This window comes from Xenia sp. Carnegie-2017, unplaced genomic scaffold (genome assembly GCF_021976095.1).
Source record: "Xenia sp. Carnegie-2017 unplaced genomic scaffold, XeniaSp_v1 HiC_scaffold_19, whole genome shotgun sequence".
NCBI classification, from domain to species: domain Eukaryota; kingdom Metazoa; phylum Cnidaria; class Anthozoa; order Malacalcyonacea; family Xeniidae; genus Xenia; species Xenia sp. Carnegie-2017.
Window position 1 is genome coordinate 2831845 of NW_025813481.1, and position 21835 is coordinate 2853679.

At 34.7% G+C, this 21835-nt stretch overlaps 4 protein-coding genes across 5 annotated transcripts in view; all 4 read left to right on the forward strand.

The window, feature by feature from the left end:
• Positions 1–520: 520 nt before the first annotated feature.
• LOC124438758 lies at positions 521–16711 on the forward strand. The gene is made up of 16 exons (XM_046988957.1): positions 521–687; positions 757–903; positions 1577–1678; positions 1965–2031; positions 2526–2589; positions 4553–4640; positions 4898–4948; positions 7088–7158; positions 7539–7599; positions 7693–7751; positions 9582–9687; positions 10250–10280; positions 10629–11328; positions 13683–15446; positions 15545–16623; positions 16676–16711. Exons 14-16 carry the CDS (start codon positions 14459–14461, stop codon positions 16709–16711), a joined length of 2103 nt encoding a protein of 700 aa, XP_046844913.1. The 5' UTR covers positions 521–687; positions 757–903; positions 1577–1678; positions 1965–2031; positions 2526–2589; positions 4553–4640; positions 4898–4948; positions 7088–7158; positions 7539–7599; positions 7693–7751; positions 9582–9687; positions 10250–10280; positions 10629–11328; positions 13683–14458.
• LOC124438463 overlaps positions 16685–21835 on the forward strand; it is a 30299-nt gene continuing 25148 nt past the window's right edge. The window contains exon 1 of the mRNA XM_046988624.1: positions 16685–16698. The gene's annotated coding sequence lies outside the window, so the exon portion shown is untranslated. The remainder of the gene's footprint in view (positions 16699–21835) is intronic.
• Positions 16705–21835, forward strand: part of LOC124438461 — a 120403-nt gene continuing 115272 nt past the window's right edge. Inside the window, exon 1 of one of the 2 annotated variants that reach the window (XR_006946096.1) lies at positions 16705–18457. The gene's annotated coding sequence lies outside the window, so the exon portion shown is untranslated. The remainder of the gene's footprint in view (positions 18458–21835) is intronic. The other variant, XM_046988622.1, reaches the window with a different exon arrangement.
• Positions 19310–21835, forward strand: part of LOC124438454 — a 73929-nt gene continuing 71403 nt past the window's right edge. Inside the window, exons 1-3 of the mRNA XM_046988610.1 lie at positions 19310–19345; positions 20880–20932; positions 21745–21765. Coding sequence (XP_046844566.1) covers positions 20905–20932; positions 21745–21765 — 49 coding nt within the window. The 5' untranslated portion in view covers positions 19310–19345; positions 20880–20904. The remainder of the gene's footprint in view (positions 19346–20879; positions 20933–21744; positions 21766–21835) is intronic.

A 21835-nucleotide genomic window follows, 5' to 3' on the forward strand; every position in this document is an offset into this window, starting at 1 on the left:
TGGATCAATAACTGCATGACTTAACTGAGGTATTTAGGCAGAACTCATTCGTAACTTGTTCGTTAAGGTCTGTTTGAACTAGCTGCCTTACGTTACATCTGAGTTTGATATATGATCATGTAAAATGTTAGACTTTGATATTTTCCTCGAGAGTTTTTACTTGTTTTTTTTTAGTCGATGAAAATCAAAATTGATAAGAATCGATGACAAGAAAATCACGGTCCATCATGCATCTCTATTTCTAAATACGTTTTTAAAATAAAATAAAATCGGGCTAAAAGCAAAGCACCTCTCTTGTATGTACGTATAACATGGTATTTTATCCGTCATCATATTTCATTTATAACTGTTTGAGATTTTCTTACATTTTATCGATTTGTTTTTTTTTACGATGAAGACGAAAATCTTTATGATCATCAAAGTGAAGATTAGTCAGGTAAGGTCGGTGAGTCTTTAGTGGACTGGGGACTAGTAAGATGAATAATATTTTTTTAAATGGAAACATCGTCATTAATATTGTCTAGCAATAGTATAAATAAAATTAATAAATACTTAGGAAATGAACTCACATGAAACTAGTTTTATAACCATCAAAGTTTGTTAAGCAAACGAGAAATATATTATTATAGTTTCAGTATATGTAGATATCACAATGATTCACAGTTTGTTTATCATCAACGCTTCAATGTGAGTAAATATGATATATGATGGATATTTATGGGTTAATGTTTTTTATAGATCAAATTTCCTCTTTAGGCCCTTGTTAGTTTGCACCGATCATTTATGCAGTTTAGGAACTTGTGTTTGATTGCTGTGGATGGCAGACGTTTGTGGCTGTTCAAAAGACATCAGGCCATGGAAAAATAAGTTTTATTATCAACTGAAGAAAGTTACTGGGGACAAGTAAGATGAATGCTTTGAATTTTTTTCAAATGGAAACATCTTTATTAAATGTTTGCAAAAATATAAATATTTACAAAATGAACTTAAATGAAAATAGTTTTATGCAGGTATTGGTTAATGGTTATAGATAAAATTTCCTTCAGTCTCTTTTGTTGGTTTTGTGCATATTAGCTTGTAATTATTCAAGTATGTAATTTATAATTAAATTTGAATGAGATATAGTGAGATAAGTTGCAGTACGATATTAAATGAAAGCTTGAACAAGGGCTAAAAAGTGAAGGCTTATTTTTATTTGTGGTATCACCTGACATGATTAATGCAATTATACTAAGATAAAATGAAAAATGCCATGACATTAAATAGTCCACTAAACGAATGTCCAAGGATAGACAAAAATGATGTCATGGGTAATTGTGGGATATATTTCTGGAAAAACATTGAAGAAGTGTTTTAGGATTTGTTTGTGATTATTTCTTTGAAGTTTAAGGAAAAGTGAATGAATTTATGTGTAAATTGTTGGTGATTGATATGAAGGTATCAAGCACTTGTGATATGTTAAAAATGAAGACTTATTTAGTTGAGAAATTTTAAGGATTTATTATGTGCTATTATTTTGTTTACCAGTAATTATATCTAACTTTATTAAATCAAGTATTTGCTTATTTAATTTCAGGCCCATTTTCCTGAAGACATTCCTCTGTTGTGAAAAAATACTTTGGAAAAATTCGCGCCCTTGCTGGCCAGAGTCGGCCAAAGATCGTATTTTCACGTAAAGGTGCACCTGATTTTTGTATTATTGAAAAGAGAATTCCTTACATAAGTTCACCTAAAGCTATTTCTTACTAATAGTTTTCATTATCACATTATTTTGTTATGCAATCAAAAAATTTCTCTACTATCTGCAAATGGGCTCCGAAAAAGTATATAATTGTTGGTTTCCATTATTATTATGCTAAATTCTTGCGTATTTTTTATAATTTGGACATAGTCACTGAATGAAAATGTATCTGCAATAAGTATTTTTAATGTTTGTTTACAATTACTCATTACTGTCTATCTAGTTTGCACTAATATTGAGCTGCACAATTTTCTGGGAGAGGTCTCACTGGTCTGTTTGCAACATTGAAGGTGAGTTATTTATTTGTCCGAGAAATTAGGCTATGCAAAACAAGAGAGTGGCAGACATCATGTCTGTGATGACATTCTATGCACTGCCTTTTTATCATATTTCTTATTTACAAAAAGTTCAAACCTTTTTTCAATCCCCCACAAATAATGACAATTCTGTTGTTAGTATCAGGAGTTCAAAGTATCATGATAAAACAAGTTGTCAATCAATGAATTAAATGTTTCAAAATAGTAATATTGTTTGAACAATTTAAATACCAGGTCTTGAAGCATAGATAAATGGGATCAAACATAACTCATATTTCATCACAATTGCCGGATGGTCTTATAACAATTGTAAACTGTTAAATTTATGCATACTAGAAAATTCTTATCCCGTGTTAAAGTGACTGCAACTCCTTTTGTTTCAATCTTTTTGCTTCTCCTGTTTTACAGGCTTCCCACGTGTACGCAAGCGTACCTATTTTTGTTAATGCATTTTGTCAAATTCACAGAATGTCCGAAGTTTTTTCATGAGCAAGGTTGTAAGGTCAACAAAATGGTGACAGAAACGATAAAGTAAGGATTTTTTCTTGCTGCCCAAGCCATCATCCAGTATGATATAAAGAAAATTCCAGTTGAATAATTTAAGAAACAGTCCATTCATAAACAATTTGTGTTTTGCTATTGGTAGATTTACGCAAGATTTATTGAAATTAATGTTTATTTATAATAACTGTTTATTTGTAGACGTTACTTTTTTCAAACACATTTCAACTTTACGATTGTGAGCATACTGAAATGCAGTCATTTACGAAATCTGCTTAGAGAAATCTCCATAAATCTTCTTTACTGGATAAAAACTACACGTTGCTTTTCTAGATTGCATTTGTGAATTCTTTCAATACCCAAATAACCATTTTAAGAACATTTCACGCGTCAGGCGTTTGATTCAATCGCCAACAGTTTGTATTGGATTTTTTTATAAGATAGGATGTCAGTCTCTTCGCGATTAAATCGAACTTCCAATGCCTAAATGAAAAACTCTTAATATTTTGTTATTACCTTTATACAAAACAAAAGATTTGACAAATTCAATTTAGTTGTTTTGAGCGTAACAGTCTTTAATTCCATGTACAAATCCCCAATTTCTGTTTTTAACACATATCTTTCAGTCTCTTATTAGTTACAGTTAACAAAAAATAATTTTGAACATTTATCAGGAAAAATTCGATTGGAATGGTAATAGGAAAGTAAAAATAGACAAATTCTCGGTATCGCTAGTATCGAATGAACAAAGATCTTTTTTTTGTTATTTTAAATATTTGCATCTTAAATAGTTATGCAATGAAGTGTGTCATTGACACGCGTAATATCATTTACCATTTGAACATTTACCAGGAAGAATTCGATTAGAATGATAATAGGAAAATAAAAATAGACAAATTCTCGGTATCGCTAGTATCGAATGAACAAAGATCTTTTTCTTGTTATTTTAAATAGTTGCATCTTAAATAGTTATGCAATGAAGTGTGTCATTGACACGCGTAATATCACATTTTTCAATGAATTCTTGCATTTTAGATGAACGGACAATTCTAAATTCTAATACTGTATATCTTACATGCCAATACCCTTAAGGTTTTTTTCTTCTCATTAGGTGTTGCCTTGTTTGATTCGGTTGTCCAAATTTAGAATCTCCTGTGTTTTTTTTTTAAATCTAGTCGACTGCAATCAACGGTTAATCACAAACATTAAACAGTTATACTATAAAACGTTCCGTTTGCTGTGATTACAATAAGCGGATTGTGTTTTGATTTATGCATTTAAATTTCTTGGTAGAGATTTGTACGGAGTAACTTCCAATTTCGTTCACATTGACAAATAGCCCATTGCCTCACTGAGTTTAAAGGTGTCCCTGATTGTGATAGCTTCATCATAATTGGTGAAAGTAAACCATTGAACTTAATTTTTTTTAAATCAAGCGTATAAAGATGAAACTTGACAATAGTAGTCTTTTCTATACCTTGTTATAGCTACGTTGTTGCTGTGACAAATTTTTTGTGATTTTGTTGTTTTGTTGGGTAATCATAATTTTTAGAATCTGTGAATAATAAGCTTTCCCCTAAGATGTAGCTACTTTGCTACTATTATGATAAATGTTTTTGTTTCGACAATAATTTGTAAAAAAAAACACCCTTATTTGGCGTGCATCAAGTGATTATCGTAGATTTTTGACGATTAACTTCATACAGTTGGATGTTTTAAAACATTGATAAAAGTAACGTTTAACAAGGACGAGTACAATTTCTGAAAGTTTTCTTCCTGCGTATGTTTAATTTTTATAAATTTTCATCTATGTTAAGGTTAATAATCACGGAAAGTTGCTTTGTGGACGTACGGCGTTGAAGTTTATGATGTTATATGTAATTTAAACGCCTTAATGATTGAATATTAAAACTGTGCAAGAATTTTATTTTAATCTTTTCATTTCAACGAGTGAGAAAACGAAGATCTGATAAATATGTATTTATGATTGCAGAATTTCTTAAGTTCCATGTATTTACCTTGGATAGTACAGAGTTTATAGAGTTGCCTTCAACGAATGAAGAGTTACTTCATGGATGACGGTAAGTTATATACAATCAAATTTTTGCGAGACCCACGTAAATTGTGTGTAAGCTATACATGCAAAAATATGGATAAATTTTCCAACATTTTATCGTAGAACATACATACACTTTATTGATCTTTTTACCGCGATAATTGTCGTCTAGAGATTTTATGTCTTTATGCACCGACTATAGATAAATCTTTAAGGTTTTTTCAGAGTCGAATTTTATTGACTAAAATGCTGTCACACGTTTGGTGACTTTTTAATTGACAGAACGTTACGAGTCTAAAGGTGAAGGAACGGAATATTACCCCGACTATGAAAGTAAGTTATACTATCAAATTTATGTATAAAGCACTTATAAATTGTATCTTCCATACGTAGTGATATACTTTTTAGCATTCAACATATACTCCTTGATTATGCTTTTCGTTGTTATCTCGTCATCTCAGGATATTTTACGTCTCCTTGCGCCCAATATTTTTAAGCATTTTCGATTCAAAATCCCTTCATGAGATTGTTTGTGTAAGATAATAATAATATCCATAATAACTATAAAAATAGCTTAAGAAGCATTTGTGCAAACTGGACGATTTTCCAAAGCTATAGTTCACAAAGTTTAGGTGTTGAACAACACAAAATAAGTCAGTTTTAAGTTAATGTCGTCACCAAAAAAGAGCTTTTGAGAATTCAGATGAACCTTCGGCATACAAGTTTCAGGCACCGCGGAGGATCGATAATTGGGGGGGGTCATATTCATATATTTATGTTGTAATCCTTAGAAAACAATGGATTTCAAAAGATCTTAAGCCTGCATATATGAATATGTGAAGATTGCCCCCCCCCAATTATCGATCCTCCGCGGTGCCTGTTTATTATATGTTCCTTGTCATTTTGAGCAAAAACGCGACAAAGTGTTGGATATGAATAGATCAAAATATTGTATCATTCTGATTACAAATTGTATTACAATGCGAAATAATATGGGTCAATTCGGTGAATCTCATCAGAAATATATCCGTCCGCCATTTTTTCTGTTCCGTTCCGCCGTTCAGTGGTTTTATTTGTTTGAATTTTGTTTCCTGAAATAAATTTAGAGGAGTTTGTAAAGATGCGTTCTGGTGGCCCCCATATGCCTTCTGGTAGTGGTGTCTCCCCTCAAATCATTCGTGGGGCATTCCCCCCCGGCTGTACCCCAGCCACAACGCCAATGGTTCGGTGTTTCATAGATATACATAGGATTGATACATAGGCGTAGGAACAGATTTAAATTTGGGGGTGGGGTTAAAGTCGACGAGTATAGTATATACTCCACCTTTATTTTTTGAAGCTTTAGGGAGTCTATTACAAACATTGAAAATGGAGAATGTCATGAAACCTTTATGATTTAGTTGTACTTCATTACAATACACAAAGTCCAAGTATTGTTCAAGTATTGTTCAAGTATTGTTTTCACTTTACTAAAGGCATGATATTCTTTTGTGATAAATTAGGCTGAAAGGCCATTTTACACTGGTCATGAATCTCAGGGTGTGAAATTGTGAATTAAGGTGGAAAAGTGAATCACAATTTTCGTTACAAGTTTGTTGAACTATCACCCTGAAATGAGAAACATACCTTGTTTCTTGTTTCTGGTATGTTGTTTCGTTTCGTATCTTGCTGGACAATAGTCAATATAGGATTGATGTAACTAAAAACAAACATTTAAAAATTGACAAAGTAGAACGTTTATCATAGTTGTTAAATGTTCATGAAAGCATGAAAACATTTTCAAACTCTTAAACACTTCATGTTACTTTTGGTTAGTTATTATAGTTCACATTTGTCATCAGTATCTTTATGTTCTACGTAATTCTAACATACTCAGTTTGGTTATGTCAATTGCACTATGCACCATCTTTGTCTGAATGTTTGAAACTTTGTCGACTCTGTTTGCTTTAACTTTAAAGCATTTTACTACGACAGGTAGACACAAGAACAGGAAAATTTTTTCCAGTTATAAAAATCATGAAAAGCCACGACTTCTTACAATTTTCATCCAGTAGATCTAAATAAGAAGTTAAGATGAAAATAAAATTAAAATTATAGAGTGTTGATGAGATTTAAAAATTTATATAAAATGTAAAGTTATTTAGAATTTTGTATTTACAGCGCGTTTAGTGCATCGCAAATGGTCGAAAGTGATTTTAGGAATTGAAACATGTCAATTCATATCCTCATGAATAGAGTATAAAAATTAAGTACTGGGTGATTCTTCCGTCACTTGTGCGACATTTACACTGTGATTCTATAGTTATTACCTACTTAAACCTTTGACAAAAATGAATGTATTACAAATTAATACATTGTGGTAAAATGTTTCGCTTTTAATATTCATGTACATTTTATATATTGGTGATATTAGCCAAATCATATCTGAATGTAAATTTTAGAACATCAAAATGGAAATAATTTCTTTTGCAGAGAATTTTCAAGGAAAAAGCCTCAACATGGTGAACATAAATATCAAAAAACTGACTTATGAAATATCTCGGGTAAGATGTATTCGCTGTTAAATTCTGTGAAATTAAAGGTATTTTGATGAGCATTGAGACAGACACTAATAATGAAGATATCAGTCACTATAGAAGATTTTATTATTGTCGTTGGCTCCATCAATGCAGCAATCTTTACTCAATAAACCCCTATTGCGATTTGTAAAGGTGGAAAAATTTCATTTTAGGCAATGTAGGGTGTTTTCTTTAAATAAAATTTGATGGATATTTGCGATTATGATAGAACAAATCCACAACACAAACTTAAAGATGCTCGAAGTTACTTTACAACTGTACTTACCGTCAATTAGTTTATATTTCTGTTAATAACGTAAATGTTTTAAATTATTTCTCAGCTTAAACTTTATCGTTTCGTGTAGGTGACGTAGCTAATTCTATTTTCCCGATGACGTGTATTTAACGAGGACCATGTTGTGAAATGTAAGTCTAACCTAGAGTTTCATGAAGACAAAAAAAACAGGAAAGCAGTGATGACAACATTGATGATAAATATGGAGGATATATGAATTTAAGGACCAATGTTCCATGACTTAAAGAAAGAGTTTACAGCCAATAAACACACTGGTGAGAAGGTGTACTATATGTTTGTAAATGATGATCGTCCAGGTTAATAAAGTCCTGAGAAGGACTCTTTTTGTTGTTGTTGATTGACGTTTCGACAACCTTAGCGGTAGTCATCTTCAGAGTCAAATGAGGAGTAAACGTCAGGTTAGCCGTATTTGTTATCTGGTTCTTACGTCATTGTATTGTGTGTACAGGAAATGTGTATTGTCATTGTGGATTAGTGTGAAGTAAAATATTTTATTTTTAGTTGTGATGTGTTATTTAGGTGTGATGTTTTTAGTTGTAATGTGTGGGTGTCAATTGTGTATTGCCATTGTGAATTACTTTGAAGTGTAATGTTTTTAGTTGATCGTTTGTTTGTATTGTTAATAAGTCGTTTGTAAGGTGCCGGTAATTGCTGTGATCTGTTCAGGGGGGGTTGTTGCAAGTTGGTATACCAACTTTCTAATGTAAGCCGTTGTCTATAGTCAGTACTGTAAGTAATGCATTTTGCCGAGTCCCAGTCAATGTTGTGCTTTGTGATTCGGTGTAAAGGAACGGGCGCTCACGACTTACAAACATGCACTACCTTTTTGGTTTCGCTACGTAGATGACACAATCACAGCACTACATGCAGACGACATTGATGACTTTCATACTCACATCAACAAACTGAACAGCCACATACAATTTACCAAAGATGTCGAAGAAAACGGAACTCTTCCTTTTCTCGACTGTTTGGTAAAACATGACAATCAAAAACTACGAACAACAGTTTATCGCAAGCTAACACATACTGACCGACTACTAGACCAATCATCTTACAACCCTACATCAAACAAAGCCACAACAATCAGAACATTAACAAGACGTGCACAAATCATAAGTGATTCACCGGACGCTCTACAAAACGAAAACAACTATCTTAAACGTGTTTTTGACTAAAAAAACTATACTCTGACTTTATCAAACGCAACACTTACAAACCCAACGAACCCAACGAAACGAACAACTCAGTGACAACAGCAACGATACCTTACATCAAAGGTACGTCTGAGACTATCTCGCATATCTTACGACCATACAACATACGTGTCGCACATAAGCCAATCACAACATTACGACAAGTACTAACGAACATAAAGGACAAAGAACAACCCAACGAACGACAAGGTGCAGTTTACAAAATAAACTGCTCCGACTGCCACGCTTCCTATATCGGGAAAACTGGCAGGAACTTAAACATAAGACTTACTGAACACAAACGAGCTACTAAGAAACAAGACAAAACTAATCACATTGCCGAACATCACCGAATCACAAAGCACAACATTGACTGGGACTCGGCAAAATGCATTACTTACAGTACTGACTATAGACAACGGCTTACATTAGAAAGTTGGTATACCAACTTGGAACAACCCCCCCTGAACAGATCACAGCAATTACCGGCACCTTACAAACGACTTATTAACAATACAAACAAACGATCAACTAAAAACATTACACTTCAAAGTAATTCACAATGGCAATACACAATTGACACCCACACATTACAACTAAAAACATCACACCTAAATAACACATCACAACTAAAAATAAAATATTTTACTTCACACTAATCCACAATGACAATACACATTTCCTGTACACACAATACAATGACGTAAGAACCAGATAACAAATACGGCTAACCTGACGTTTACTCCTCATTTGACTCTGAAGATGACTACCGCTAAGGTTGTCGAAACGTCAGTCAACAACAACAAAAACAGTCCTTCTCAGGACTTTATTAACCTGGACGATCATCATTTACAAACATATAACGATACTCCCGGGTTCAAACCATTTACTTTAAGGTGTACTATGTTGGTCAACATGGTTATGATGTGTTTAATGTTCAAAACTAACAACTGTTCTTACTGTGAGAACTTTTGATCTACTAAGAAAGTGAAACTATTACAGGTCAGTTCTTGTACATCAAAATTTAAACATTAAACAAGACTTTGTTGAATTCTTATTTTTATATGAAAATCTTCCACCGTTCGGCGTACATGTTTTTTCCTTAACGAATGAAATATGCAATGATTTCATCGTCTATTTACGATAACTATTATCGTAAATAATCTAGTTTCGTAGTTTCGTACTGCGTATGTATGAAATGACTTTACATTTTTCTTGCCGGTGTCCGAAGCCTAATCTGTGAGTCTGTAAATCTAAACCTTTAACTCATATAACGAAAACTTTTACTAAAAATATATCAAAAAATGCTTCGTTTCGAATCGGCAAATTTCCTGTTTCTATCCACTTTTTAGAACATGGATGAATGTACAATATTGCAAAGAATATTGCTACTTTCGCATTTTGAAGACTGGGAAAAGGATATCTTTTCTATGTCAATATTTATTTGTTGAACTGAGTCTCGAGAATGACTGCACGGAATAATAAAAGGAGAATTTAAGATCTGTTTCCGCTTGCCATTGCTTTTGGTTTATCTGTTTTTCAAACTTTAATGGTTGTTTATTAGAGAGAATTATTTCAAGATATTTTTTCGAGAGGTAAGTTGTTAACATAATTTTGTTAAAGATTCTGTAGAAAATAATGAAAACTGCAGTCTATATTACAAAGGCTGATAATGATGGTCACATCCCAGATGTTTGGAAATTGATACCAACTCTATAATTACTGTTATCGCAACTGCGTAAAAGCACTATTGATAAAGCCTATTTAATAAAAACGACAAGTTTTTTTAAAATAAACATGTTTTAACATCCCATGATGCCATCTTCAGTATATACTCTTTTAAAAAAAACTTGTCGTATTAGTTACCGTTATCACTTCGCTTGATTTCCTTTTTCTACAAACATTTTCACTGTTTCAATCCAAGCTTCGTCTTCTTAAATTAGATGCGAAGGATGGAAAAGAGGCTGCTTAAGGAGGCATGTACAGTAAAACTTTTACTAAAATTATGAGAGAAAATACTTTGGATGAAATTGATAATGGTGCAAACAAGGGTGAAGTTGAATATAACGTAAAAACAGGCAAAGTTCATATTTTAGAAGATCATGGGTCTGTTGAAGAGAGTAATGTTGACAATAGAAACAGGTTACAAATGTCTCATGAAACACTTCAAAATACTGGTGTATCAGCGAATCAAACTCGTGAAGCAAAAGGTAGTCGTGTGGTAGACGTGATTCGTGTTTCCCACGAGAATCGTGGATCTAATGTGGGACGAGTGTCTAATGAGTATCGTGTTATCGAAGAGTGGAAGTCTTCAGAGTCTCTTGAAAACAGAAAGAATGAAAGTGGTAATTTCATTGTGGATGATAGATATGGAGAATATGTGAAGCTAAAGTCCAATGCCCTACTACGTACAGAAAGGTTACAGCCAATCAACTTCTCTTCCAACAAGACAGCCACAATGACGTCACATAGTATGGCGTCACATGACAACCGCTCAAGAGACATGATGTCCAGTGATTCCGTAAAAAACTATACCAACATGGGTTGAAGTCAATATGGCGATGATGTGTCTAGTGTTGATCAACAACAACCTGTTGTTGTTGTGAGAACATTTGATCATCCAGGAAAGTCGAGTTATTACAGGTCAGTTGTACTACCGTAGGTCAGCAATACTATTATAGGTCAGTCGTACTACCACAGGGCAGTTATACTATTACAGATCAGTTGTACTACCACAGGGCAGTTATACTATTACAGGCCAGTTGTACTACCACAGGGCAGTTATACTATTACAGATCAGTTGTACTACCACAGGGCAGTTATACTAATTACAGGTCAGTTTTACTACCACAGGGCAGTTATACTATTACAGGTCAGTTGTACTACCACAGGGAAGTTATACTATTACAGGTCAGTTGTACTACCACTGGGCAGTTTTACTAATTACAGGTCAGTTTTACTACCACAGGTCAGTTATACTATTACAGGTCAGTTGTACTACCACAGGGCAGTTATACTATTACAGGTCAGTTGTACTACCACAGGTCAGTTATACTATTACAGGTCAGTTTTACTACCACAGGTCAGTTATACTATTACAGGTCAGTTGTACTACCACAGGTCAGTTATACTATTACAGGTCAGTTGTACTACCACAGGGCAGTTATACTATTACAGGTCAGTTGTACTACCACAGAGCAGTTATACTATTACAGGTCAGTTGTACTACTACAGTGCAGTTTTAGTAATTACAGGTCAGTTGTACTACCACAGGTCAGTTATACTATTACAGGTCAGTTGTATTACCACAGGGCAGTTATACTATTACAGGTCAGTTGTACTACCACTGGGCAGTTATACTAATTACAGGTCAGTTTTACTACCACAGGTCAGTTATACTATTACAGGTCAGTTTTACTACCACAGGGCAGTTATACTATTACAGGTCAGTTGTACTACCACAGGGCAGTTATACTATTACAGGTCAGTTTTACTACCACAGGTCAGTTATACTATTACAGGTCAGTTTTACTACCACAGGGCAGTTATACTATTACAGGTCAGTTGTACTACCACAGGGCAGTTATACTATTACAGGTCAGTTGTACTACCACAGGGCAGTTTTACTAATTACAGGTCAGTTGTACTACCACAGGGCAGTTATACTATTACAGGTCAGTTGTACTACCACAGAGCAGTTATACTATTACAGGTCAGTTGTACTACCACAGAGCAGTTATACTATTACAGGTCAGTTGTACTACCACAGGGCAGTTATACTATTACAGGTCAGTTGTACTACCACAGGGCAGTTTTACTAATTACAGGTCAGTTGTACTACCACAGGGCAGTTATACTATTACAGGTCAGTTGTACTACCACAGGGCAGTTTTACTAATTACAGGTCAGTTGTACTACCACAGAGCAGTTATACTATTACAGGTCAGTTGTACTGCCACAGGGCAGTTATACTATTACAGGTCAGTTGTACTACCACAGGGCAGTTATACTATTACAGGTCAGTTGTACTACCACAGGGCAGTTTTACTAATTACAGGTCAGTTGTACTACCACAGGGCAGTTTTACTATTACAGGTCAGTTGTACTACCACAGGGCAGTTATACTAATTACAGGTCAGTTGTACTACCACAGGGCAGTTTTACTAATTACAGGTCAGTTGTACTACCACAGGGCAGTTTTACTAATTACAGGTCAGTTGTACTACCACAGGGCAGTTATACTACTACAGGTCAGTTTTACTACCACAGGGCAGTTTTACTAATTACAGGTCAGTTGTACTACCACAGAGCAGTTATACTATTACAGGTCAGTTTTACTACCACAGAGCAGTTATACTATTACAGGTCAGTTGTACTACCACAGGGCAGTTATACTATTACAGGTCAGTTGTACTGCCACAGGGCAGTTTTACTAATTACAGGTCAGTTGTACTACCGCAGGGCAGTTATACTATTACAGGTCAGTTTTACTACCACAGGGCAGTTATACTATTACAGGTCAGTTGTACTACTACAGTGCAGTTGTACTAATTACAGGTCAGTTGTACTACCACAGGTCAGTTATACTATTACAGGTCAGTTGTACTACCACAGGGCAGTTATACTATTACAGGTCGGTTGTACTACCACAGAGCAGTTATACTATTACAGATCAGTTGTACTACCACAGGGCAGTTATACTATTACAGCTCGGTTGCAGTACAAGTCACTGACTTGAGTTCAACTGCACACGTAATCCTACTCTGTTATTTATTCACCTCCAATGGCTTACTATGCTTAATTTTATCAAACACACGCGTTGTCTTTCAGGGATGTATTGCTATCGCTAATTGGGGGCTCTTATTTATATATGCATGTTATAAATCCGTAGATAACAATACATTTCAAAAGATATTAATTCAGCATATCATGAATATATGGATAAGAGCTCATCCTTTGGTTTTTAAAGTTTCTAAAATTACCATTCATCTTTGTAGACAAAGGAGATCATTGCCTAGAAACCACTCAAGGCTGAACTACAAAAAATCTTTAAAATCTTTGACGACTCGCAGACGAAAACCTTTGCCATCTGCCTGAACAGTAAACCTTCGAAATTCGCCGTCAAAGCATGAAAATCATGAAGATGTTCACTCTTATTACTTACCAACTAAAAGAAAAGCCAAATATCAAGGTTCAACTCGCACACGAGATTACATGAATCACGAAATGAAAGTTGTGAAGCTAAAAGTCATGGTTCTGGTAATAGTAAAAGATACGTTGTTGAAAACCGTCCAAAACTATCCCATGCTGAAAATGCTAAAACCTCGGCTTATTACAAGACCTCTGTTCGATCGCATCTTAGCTCACATTCGGATGCGTCAGAAGTAAATTATGAATCGTCTCCTGTTTTTAAAGACCAAATTAAAATTGAAAATTTTCAAGCAATTTATTCCGACAAAAAGTGGGAAGAGAAATCTCATGACCTGGAAATCATGTCCAATGTCAGTGGTAGTGAATTTTCTGAATTCTTACCCACTCCTCCACGGCCAAGCGACAGCCAATCAGATATCTCAACGGATGGATATTGTAGTGATTATTACATGAAGTACACCCACCTTAGTAACCGCGCCTAGTTTAAGATGATTACTTGTAAAGAGACATTTTGTAGATTTTAATTTAGTGTTGAGTAAAGCCTTATTTTGAAAGGTTGTTCTTTGGTGTTTACTTGAATTCAAACTTCTACTTCAATTTACTCAACACTCTCCTTATACCTATGGATAAAGTTTTGAGACCTGAACGGTTTGATGTTATTCCGAACGCGCAAGGCGCTGCAAAACGTTGGACGCACTGGCTCGCGACATTTGAGAACTTCATCGATGCAATACCGTCCATTCCTGATACACGAATAAATAAACTACACATTCTGGTGAATTATGTCACCTCTGATGTTTATCAACTGTTCTGTGATACTGAAACCTACGATGAAGCCATCACCACGCTGAAAACCTTATATGTCAAGCCTCCGAACGAGATTTTTGCTCGGCATAAATTAGCAACACGGAAACAACAAGCAGGCGAAACCCTTGACGAATACCTACAAGAACTGAAACACCTAAGTAAAGACTGCAACTTTCGTCAAGTCTCTGCTGCTCAATATCGGGATGAAGCAATTCGGGATGCTTTCATTAGTGGTCTATTGTCGGGAAGCATTCGACAACGTTTACTGGAGAATAAACAGTTGGATTTACAAACGGCATTTGATCAAGCTCGAGCTTGGGATTTGGCACAAAAATCATCGGAGACATACAATTCGAATCCCTTCACAAGCGCTGCTGTTACGGCATCTAACGGACATGACGAAAATAATGAAGAAGGACTAAGCGAGAGGTATTTAGCCTCCACTTCACGTTCCGCTAAGTGCTTCTTTTGTGGTAATAAGCAACACCCACGGTCATTATGCCCTGCGAAAGAAGCTATTTGTAATAAATGTAAAAAAAGAGGGCACTACCAAAGAGTTTGCCGTTCTTCAGCAGTAGTCTCTAATTTAACGCAATCAGCTTACATAACTCTAGCTGCAATGGGGGAGTCATTGCTAAGTTCATGTATTGACATTCGTTTAAAAGAAAGAACTGTTACAGCTCTGGTAGATTCAGGAAGTACTCATTGCTTCATACATCCTGATTTGGTTGAGCAACTTTCATTGACAGTTCATCAGACCAAAGAAAAAGTTACGATGGCTACATGTAATTATTCCACAAAATGCAAGGATATTGTCTTAGTGATATAACGTTAAAAGGCCGGTTGTATTATCAGGTTAAGCTATATATTCTGCCCAATCTGTGTACTCATGTTATTCTAGGGCAAACTTGGCAAGCCCTGCACGAAAGTGTCACTATCCAGTACGGTGGTTCTGCCCCTCCTTTGAAACTTTGCAGTTTAACAGCTTTGAACCTAGACCCCCCACTTTTGTTCCAACATTTAACAGAGGGTTGTAAACCGATAGCTATTAAATCAAGGAAATATAGCCGAGAAGACAAAGAATTTATTACAACTGAAGTACAAAGGCTTCTAGATGAAGGTATAATTGAACCGAGTGAATCACCGTGGAGAGCACAAGTGGTCGTAACTAGAAACGATCGACAAAAAAAAAGATTAGTGATTGACTACTCGCAAACTATAAATAGATTCACACACCTGAATGCTTATCCTTTGCCTAGAATAGATGATATCGTCTCTAAAATCGCTCAGTACAAAGTTTTCAGCACCGTTGATTTGAAAAGTGCGTATCATCAAGTCCCAATTCAAAAAGAAGAAAAGAAATATACTGCTTTCGAAGCTAACCAGCGTTTGTACCAATTCCGTCGAGTACCATTTGGAGTAACGAATGGAGCAGCAGCTTTCCAAAGAATGATGGACAACTTTATCGCTAAAGAATGTCTAGAAGGCACGTTTGTGTATCTTGACAACGTCACGATTTGTGGCCGGGACCAAGCCCAGCATGACATAAATCTCGAAAAGTTCCTTCAAGCAGCTAGAAAGCGAAATTTGACGTTTAATCAAGACAAATGCTCTTTCTCAACAACCAGTATTTGCATCCTCGGTAGTATAATCGCTAATGGAGAAATAAAGCCGGACCCGGCACGATTGAGACCTCTGCGAGAGTTACCTGTCCCCCGTGATTTAAAAGAACAGAAACGGATTGTGGGTCTCTTCTCCTACTATTCTCAATGGATCAAAGACTTTGCAGCAAAAGTAAGACCACTGACACAGAATACTGTATTTCCAATGGTAGGCGATGCTCTTACTTCGTTTAATCTACTTCAGTCCGATGTCGAAAAATCTGTGGTCCAAGCTGTTGACGAAGCACAGCCCTTTCAGGTGGAAACAGACGCTTCCGAGTTTGCTCTTTCAGCCACTCTCAACCAAAACGGTCGCCCAGTTGCGTTATTTTCGAGGACGTTAAGCGGATCAGAACTTAAGCACGCTTCAGTGGAGAAAGAAGCAGTGGCTATCGTTGAAGCCGTGAGGAAGTGGAGACACTACCTTAGGGGTAAGCATTTTATGTTAATTACTGATCAGAAGTCAGTAGCTTACATGTTTGATACCAAGCAAAAGAGCAAAATTAAGAACGATAAGATAATGAGATGGAGGATGGAACTATCCACTTATGATTTTGATATAATATACAGAGCAGGAGAAGAGAATGTACCAGCGGATACATTTTCTAGGATAAGAGCAATGAGCATGACCTCCGATAAGTTGATAGAGCTTCATGAATCCTTGTGTCACCCAGGAATAACGCGGATGGCACATTTTGTAAAAAACCGTAATCTCCCTTTCTCTATGGATGAAATTAAGCTCATGACACAGTCCTGCAAGATATGCAGGGAAAGTAAGCCTCAATATTACAAAACAGAAAATTTCCATTTAGTAAAAGCGACTCAACCCTTCGAGAGACTTAGTTTGGACTTCAAAGGACCATTGCCGACGACTAATCATAATAAGTTTCTTCTTACTATAATAAATGAATATTCAAGATTTCCTTTTGCTTTCGCTTGTAAAGACGTTAGCGCGGAGTCAATTATAAATTGTCTCTGCGAATTGTTTTCGATTTTCGGTATGCCTGCTTACATACATTCGGATAGAGGTTCTGGCTTTATGAGTGCAAAAGTTAAAGACTTTCTCCTCCAGAAAGGAATCTCGTCAAGCCGAACCACACCATATAACCCAGAAGGGAACGGCCAAGTAGAACGTTTGAACGGCACTCTATGGAAGACTATTTCCCTCGCGATGAAGACGCGAGGACTACCGGCCAGCTGCTGGCAAGAAGTTTTGCATGATGCTCTTCATTCCATCAGATCTCTGTTGTGCACCGCTACTAATGTAACACCGCATGAACGCCTCTTTATCCACCAACGAAGATCGACGAGTGGAACTTCCATACCAACGTGGCTATCCAAACCTGGACTGGTACTGTTGAAGCGTCAAGTAAAACAATCTAAGTATGACCCATCTGTCGATGAAGTAGAGCTAATCGAAGCAAATCCTCAGTATGCGCATGTAAAATTTCCTGATGGAAGAGAAGATACCGTAGCCACTAAGTTCCTCGCTCCACAAGCTGAGGAAAAAGAGAAGTTATGCGAGAAACCGCTACCACTATCGCCTTATAAAGATAATACTGTAGACGACCCACGTCAATCTCCTTTGGCCACAAAAGACGCTAGGAAACTAAATAATAGTTCGCCAAAGGAAAGAGAAGGGAACTCACTACTAGAGGATCCCGCTCTACCTGATCAGTCGTCTTCACAACAGGCACTACCGTTACGCCGCTCGCTGAGAGAAAAGAAACAACCCGACCGCCTGACATATACATGACATTGAACTAAAAGTAAAAAAAAGACAATCGGGCAGGACCAGTCTTATTCAGATTATTTAATTTAGATTATATAGTTATTTCAAATAGGAGAGGGTGATTGTAGTGATTATTACATGAAGTACACCCACCTTAGTAACCGCGCCTAGTTTAAGATAATTACTTATAAAGAGACATTTTGTAGACTTTAATTTAGTGTTGAGTAAAGCCTTATTTTGAAAGGTTGTTCTTTGGTGTTTACTTGAATTCAAACTTCTACTTCAAATATTCCCGTGGTAGTTATAAATCATTTAAAAACAAACTTGAAAGAAACGCTAAAGAAACAGAGAGGTTGTTGTTGAAGAGAGAAGTCAATCAGATCAAGAAAAACATAATGAATCATTTGAAGAAACTTTAGAGGTATTTATATGTAAAATAAAGTAAACGTATTTGATGTTTTATTTATTTGTCCTTGCACTGCTATGGGTCTATTCTATTTACTTAACTTAAGTTACAAAAATCTTTCACATCATTGCTTTAGATTGTCTTCTATAATGCAACATTTTCTATTTTCTATAAACAGCGTTTACGAAATGGTGAGACGCGTGAGAGGAATGTTAACAAAATTTTAAAAAACGTCGGTTCATTTAATAAAGAGACGAGCAGTTCATCGTGGACTCATAATGACAGCGGTTTTAGAAAGAAACATCATGTGCCAATAAATGGTGTTCAAGTCTTACCACCAGAACCAGTTTTTATTTAGTTTGAAAGTAGCGATGAGGAGAAAGAAAATGGAAGTTGAATGTTTTATTAACAAGCTAGTTTAGACTTATAAATGGTTCACTTTATATGGTGAATTTACTATCTATGTAATAACTTTCTATTTATTTTTCATACATTTGAAGGACATTTAAATCCACAAATTATTCATTCTCCCCCCTCCCCCCATGGAGAACATCAAGCATTTTTTCAAAAAAATGTACTCCTACTGTTATTTTGAAATTTCTACATTGTTAAAATAATCTTTTTTATGACGACATTGCAAACAAGGCGTTATTATTGATGTTTCTAACCTGACGGAAACGTTATAAGAATACACTTGTTGAAATACCTATTGGAAACTCTGATCGAAGATCAGTGGTTTATCTGTAAGTTTACCAGACTTTGTTATATTGTATTCTTTACATGATTAAAGACTGATATTTTTTAAAAATACTTGAGTTTGTGATTTCTTTTAGGGTGTATATATTTAAAACGTTAAGAAAATTATATTGCGTCAGACGTTAATTTTCATTGCCGAAAGTTTGTGTATGTAACTTATTTATATCTCCCTTTACAAATACTCCGATTTAGTTTAGAAGTAAAGATTTTCTACCCAACACGCAAAAACATAAAGTTTGTAGGCAGTAACTATACAGACTTAAACAATTCTATAGCATTAGTGTTTTTTTTTGCTGCGTTTTTAATCACAACTAAACTTTCATACATACAGAATCTCGACAGTGTTATATTTAACGTTTTCACGATGCTTTAGCTTTGTTAGCGTGTATACTTTCTCTTCTTCATTACAATTTTATGAACTACGTTGGCGGAAATAGATACGCAGGCAAATTGTATTATGAAAAGTATAATTGTCGAGAAAACTGGTCTTGGATTTATCTCGTTCAAACTTGTGGTTTACCATTTATATATAAACCATTTTGCATTGATACTTTAAATATCGTCGTTTATGAACACTTTTATGAACAGATTATTGAAGAAACGATTACTTGCTTGTCTTCGATTATTAGATCGTATACGGAGAGATCTCGAAATAAGATCTTATTTTGAGATCAGTGATCGTACAACTGAAAATGTCAGAATATCTTATGTCAGATACTTCTGGAAATCGTGAATTACCTGGATTTTTTAGCATTAGAATTAATACATTGCTTCATGTTTGCATGCATTAACTATATTAAGAGGGGGGGGGGGCGCATTATTCTCAGTCTTTTCTAAATGTTTTAAATAGTCTTCCTATAGTCTCGGTGAACTTTTAGTGAACCACAACTTTAGCAAATATTCAAGAATATCGACGAACGATGTCATATACTTTAATGCTTGAAAAGTAAAAGTAATCAAAGTTACCGGTTTATTTACGATGCACCATACTGAACAAACACAAAAGGGAAAATTAAAAAATGATGAGAATATTAAAATGACTTGTTCTCTCACAGTCGGATTTATATGCAATATGAATACGATATGAATATTTTATGTTTCTATTATCTTTTCTGTTGTGGCAAAGAATTGTATTGCAACACAGCTTTCAACTGATTTTACACTGTCTTAAAGCTTTTGTTTGAGCTAAATTGATTTAATCTTTACCTCTAACATCTATCTACGTTCTTCAAAAAGTATCATTTTCCTATCCAAGTGAAAACAAAAATCGCTTTTGATTCTACTTCTGTGATAGTGACGACATTTAAAATCATATTTATCGTTAATTGACCTTGAAGTGTTTACTAAAAATGTCGGCAAAGTTTGTGTTGGTGTTATACAATTGTAGGAAAATTTTGCCATATAAGTTGGCAAGTTTTTTGAACAAGCCTGGCTTATTGAAAACAAACGAAGATTAACATTTTCTAATTTACATCTTTTCATGTATCGTATACTAAATTTTGTAACATTAAAATGCTACTCATCATTTTGACACCTTTTAAGGGCATTATTTCTATTCTATCTTGAAGAAAGACGCGTTACAAGTTTAATGATGTTTTAAAAACTAGCTTATTTTCTTTGTAATATCTAGTTCACATTCTCTCCTGTGAACGCAAATAAATGTATGCTTGTTCATTTGCAGAATTAAAAACTCGACATTTTCAGAAATGGAAAACGACGTTGAGCATACAAAAGGTAACGTAAAATACCCCAATGCTCACGTATAATTATATTGGTAAATTATATTGCCGACACTTCAAGACACTATTTATTCGTGTGTCATAAATAGTGACGTAATATGAACATTCTTTGGTCAATAGTCAGTAAACAATAGTCAGTAAACTGTACTTAACAGAAGACAAATTATTTTTACAATGTACATTCATGTGCTACATTGTAATTTTGTTTTGTACCTTGCTTTTCCTTTCAATTGATTTTACTACATGCAGTTTTCTGTTATCCCAGTTCATCTGTCTCTACAGTTCTAAATAAAGTCACAGTAGTCATGAATATTTTTACGCTCCATTTTTTATAATTGTAGTCAAAGAACTCAGAATACGATATGACTAATTTATGTTTGTATTTATTATCTCTTCTGTTAATTTGTCATAAATTTTTCTGAAAATGAGATAATCATAAATTACTTGTTGAACATGTCGTGTGTAAGTTAGTATTCAACGGTTCTTTTAAAAACATATACAAAGGTTATGGTTGTAATTTACCATGGTAAATATGCTCTTCAAAGCAGTATTTAGTTTTATTACCACAACCAAGGCTTTGTTTTATAAAACTTAAAAATTGTATTGTCTTCATTGTTATGTTCTTATGAAAAATCATGAAATATCCTTATGTTAATTTTGTTGTTTATGCCTGTTTATGTTCACTATATCCAAAGTTAATTCATTTTAAGAGTTTATTCGTCTGTTATATGAGTTTATGAACAATAAGATAGTCATTTTGACCTATAATGTGTAAGTGCAAAAATAATGTCTTTTTTTCTGTTGCAGATGCGTTTCTTCGATTTGATGGTTAGTGTGGGCGTGTAATTAACTATTGACGAATGCTTATTGATAATGCATAAATGAAAAACAGTTTTGT